Below are 3,238 nucleotides of genomic sequence, written 5' to 3'. Positions count from 1 at the left end.
CTGTGGGTCTCTGGCACAGTAATACACAGCAGACTCCTCTGGTTTCATAGCAGACAGACTCAGATACACAATCTTCTTATTGGTGTCTCTGGTGATTTCTATACGTCCTCGGACATTGCTGGCATAATCATTACTTCCATCAGTCCAAATAACACCCATCCATTCCAGAGCTTTTCCTGCAGGTTGTCGGATCCAGTTTGTGTGATACCTGCTCAGATCATAAGAAACCTGGCAGCTGATGCTCAGAGTCTGACCTGACTGCACAGTCAAAGAGGTTGGTTGTGTCAGCTGTTCACACTTCACACCTGTTGACGACAACATAAATTAAATAAACAGTAAAATTGATAGGAGTGTGGTGTAATTGTAATGTGTCTCAATAAAACTTACATGACCCAGCACACAGCAGCAACAGTAAAGCTAAAGAGAACATGTTGGTATGAAAGATGATCCAATGAAATCTTCTGTTCCTCTGACAGGATGAGAGGAAGTACTTAAACTAGAATGTTGAATTTGCATAATGACAGGCCAACCAGTCATAAAAGGCTCTTACTGTATTTCATAATCTCACTGATCTACTGCATATGATGTTTTGAACAGGCTGCAGCTCTGAGTGATGATATTTTGTATTTAATTGTGGTAATCTGAGTTAGTATTTCACAAGCATAGTGTGATGGTCCCCATAAAATCAACTATTTCAAGAAAACCTAAATATAACTGCAATACAAATCAAATCTATATGAAAGTTGTTTTTCTTTCTGCTTACTTGCTACTGCATAGAAGGTTCTAAAAAAGTAAATCACAAACAGCCGTCTTTTTTATATATAGTGTGCTGAGAAGTTTATGACGAATTGGAGAACAATAAAATGAAAAGGAAACATCTTGTTTTTTAAGAGATGGTACAAACTATTCTCGACCATCAAAACAGTTTAGCAGAATAAACATTAAAATAATAATGGACATTAAAGCAAACTGCGGGGACTTGGATATTGCATTTACACCTGAATTAAAATTAAAGGGTTAAATGTGTATTTGAATATTCTAAAAATAGTAACATGTGTGTCTTCCTTTTTATTGATTTAAATTGATTTGTGTTAAATGAACTGATATTCCATGCTTTTGATACAACTGACATTTATTTAGTTGTTTATTTGGTCGTACATTCTCAGCAATTTGCTCTGCATAAGCCTAAAAATCTCTGCTTTTATTGAGTGAAATAAAAAAATATAAAATCCATAATGATTACTGTTAGTTTGCGACCAAAGAAAAACCAGACTGGAGCCAGCAGTTTTAGAGCTCTCAATATTTTTCTTTTATCTTCAGTTTCAATTCAGTTCACAGCATAGCATATCAGTCACAACAAGAAGAGGGAGAATCTCCCTCTCATCTGGACCACCTGGCTTTTAAAGGATTGGCTTCCACAAAGATTAGAGGGGTGGAGACATTCACATTTCCAGAAAGAAAGAACAAACATTTGTACTAAACTATATTCCTAAAAAAATGTCTACACAATTGCAATTAACCCAAACAAAACTAGAAACAAAAAACTATCTAGGCCCAAACAAAATCCAATATACATCTCTCCTCCCTCTCAGAAAATGGATTTTCCCAATGAGGCTGATTGGAAACACCAGGTCCTTGTCAGCACTGCTCATGGGTGAGCTTCCATGGCAACACATGACCAGGTGACCTCAAAGAGATGAGAAGATGATTAAAACAAGCAAACAAATCAAGTTACTTCACAATACATTTACCCAAATAAATTAGAATATATAAAGTACACAAAAAACAGCACCTGTTAGGGAGGGGGTAAATCCCAAGGACTTTTGACAGAGAATTTGCAAGAATTCATTAGCGGTTTTACAGCGCCTCCTCTGGTGGTTCTATAATCTATGTGTTCAGGCTCTGAGAGGTTTTTGTACGGTTCCTCTGCTTGTTTGTGTCACTGTGACTCTCTGGCACAGTAATACACAGCAGACTCCTCTGGTTTCATAGCAGACAGACTCAGATTCACAATCTTCTTACTGGTGTCTCTGGTGATTGTTATACGTCCTTGGACATTGCTGGCATAAGCGTTATTTCCATTAGCCCAAATAACACCCATCCATTCCAGAGCTTTTCCTGCAGGTTGTCGGATCCAGCTTGTGTGATAGCTGGTTAGAGAATAAGAGACCTGACAGCTGATGGTCAGAGTCTGACCTGACTGCACAGTCAAAGAGGCTGGTTGTGTCAGCTGTTCACACTTCACACCTGTTAATGACAACATCAAATTAAATAAACTGTAATATAAATTATTTGAATATTAATTAAATAAACTGAGTGTGGTGTAATTGCAATGTGAGTCTTACAGGATCCAGCAGCCACCAGCAGCAGTAAAGCTAAAGAGAACATGTTGGTATGAAAGATGATCCGATGAAATCTTCTGTTCCTCTGTGCCTGACAGGATGAGAGGAAGTACTTAAACTAGAATGTTGAATTTGCATAATGACAGATTAACCAGTCACAAATGGCTCTTGCATTACTTTATAACCTTGCTGATCTACTTTAAATGCCATTTTGAACTCTATGCAGCTCTGAGTGATGCTATTTTGTCTTTAGTGGTGGAGATTTTAGTTCGTATTTCACTAGCAAAGAGTGAGGGTCCCCATAAACTGAACTATTATAAATCATACAAATCAATTTGACACAAAAGCTGTTTTTTTTCTGCTGAGCTGCTGTTTTACAGGTTTTGAAACAGTGAATCACAAACATAAGTCTTTGATTTTATAGTGTGCTAAGAATTTTATGATGGATTGGAGAACAAAATAAAACTAGTGAAATTAAAACTTTTCCATAATAATTATCATGGACTTTGACAGAGAATGTGCAATGGAGTCATTAGTGGTTTTACAGCGCCTCCTCTGGTACTCTTGCAATGTATGTGTTCAGGTCCTCAGAGGTTTTTGTACAGCTCTTCTGCTTGTTTGTGTTACTGTGAGTCTCTGGCACAGTAATACACAGCAGAGTCTTCAGGCTGCAGATTCTGTCCATTCAGAGTCACTGTTTTACTGGACGCTTGTACTGTAATAGTGAACTTGTTCTTTAAAGAATCTTTGCGAGCTCCTGTGCATCCAGAGCACATGTAACCAATCCACTCCTGGCCTTTTCCTGCAGGTTGTCTGATCCAGTGTGTCATGGTGCTCAAAGAATAAGAAACCTGACAGCTGATGGTCAGAGGTTGACCTGGCTGAACAGTCAAAGC

At 38.0% G+C, this 3,238-nt stretch overlaps 1 long non-coding RNA gene and 2 gene segments (V, D, J or C); all 3 read right to left on the bottom strand.

The window, feature by feature from the left end:
• Positions 1-1,289: 1,289 nt before the first annotated feature.
• On the bottom strand, positions 1,290-1,809 carry LOC106962872 (uncharacterized). Its single transcript, XR_001428071.1, has 2 exons — positions 1,575-1,809; positions 1,290-1,544 (listed from the first exon to the last, which is right to left on the bottom strand). It is a non-coding gene; the product is annotated as an uncharacterized LOC106962872 (long non-coding RNA).
• A 130-nt stretch (positions 1,810-1,939) lies between these two features.
• On the bottom strand, positions 1,940-2,423 carry LOC106962876 (Ig heavy chain V region 5A-like). The segment is given in 2 exon segments: positions 1,940-2,247; positions 2,346-2,423. Coding segments are annotated over 2 exon segments (351 nt in total).
• Positions 2,424-2,965: 542 nt separating this feature from the next.
• The window catches only part of LOC106962871 (Ig heavy chain V region XIG14-like), a 4,545-nt gene continuing 4,272 nt past the window's right edge, over positions 2,966-3,238 (bottom strand). The window contains 1 exon segment of the V gene segment in view: positions 2,966-3,219. Within this exon segment, the coding sequence occupies positions 2,966-3,219 (254 nt within the window).

Source organism: Poecilia latipinna, unplaced genomic scaffold (genome assembly GCF_001443285.1).
Source record: "Poecilia latipinna isolate Pla-1442-1.1 unplaced genomic scaffold, P_latipinna-1.0 Scaffold1469, whole genome shotgun sequence".
Lineage (NCBI taxonomy): Eukaryota > Metazoa > Chordata > Actinopteri > Cyprinodontiformes > Poeciliidae > Poecilia > Poecilia latipinna.
This window is presented reverse-complemented; position numbering and strand designations above follow the sequence as displayed.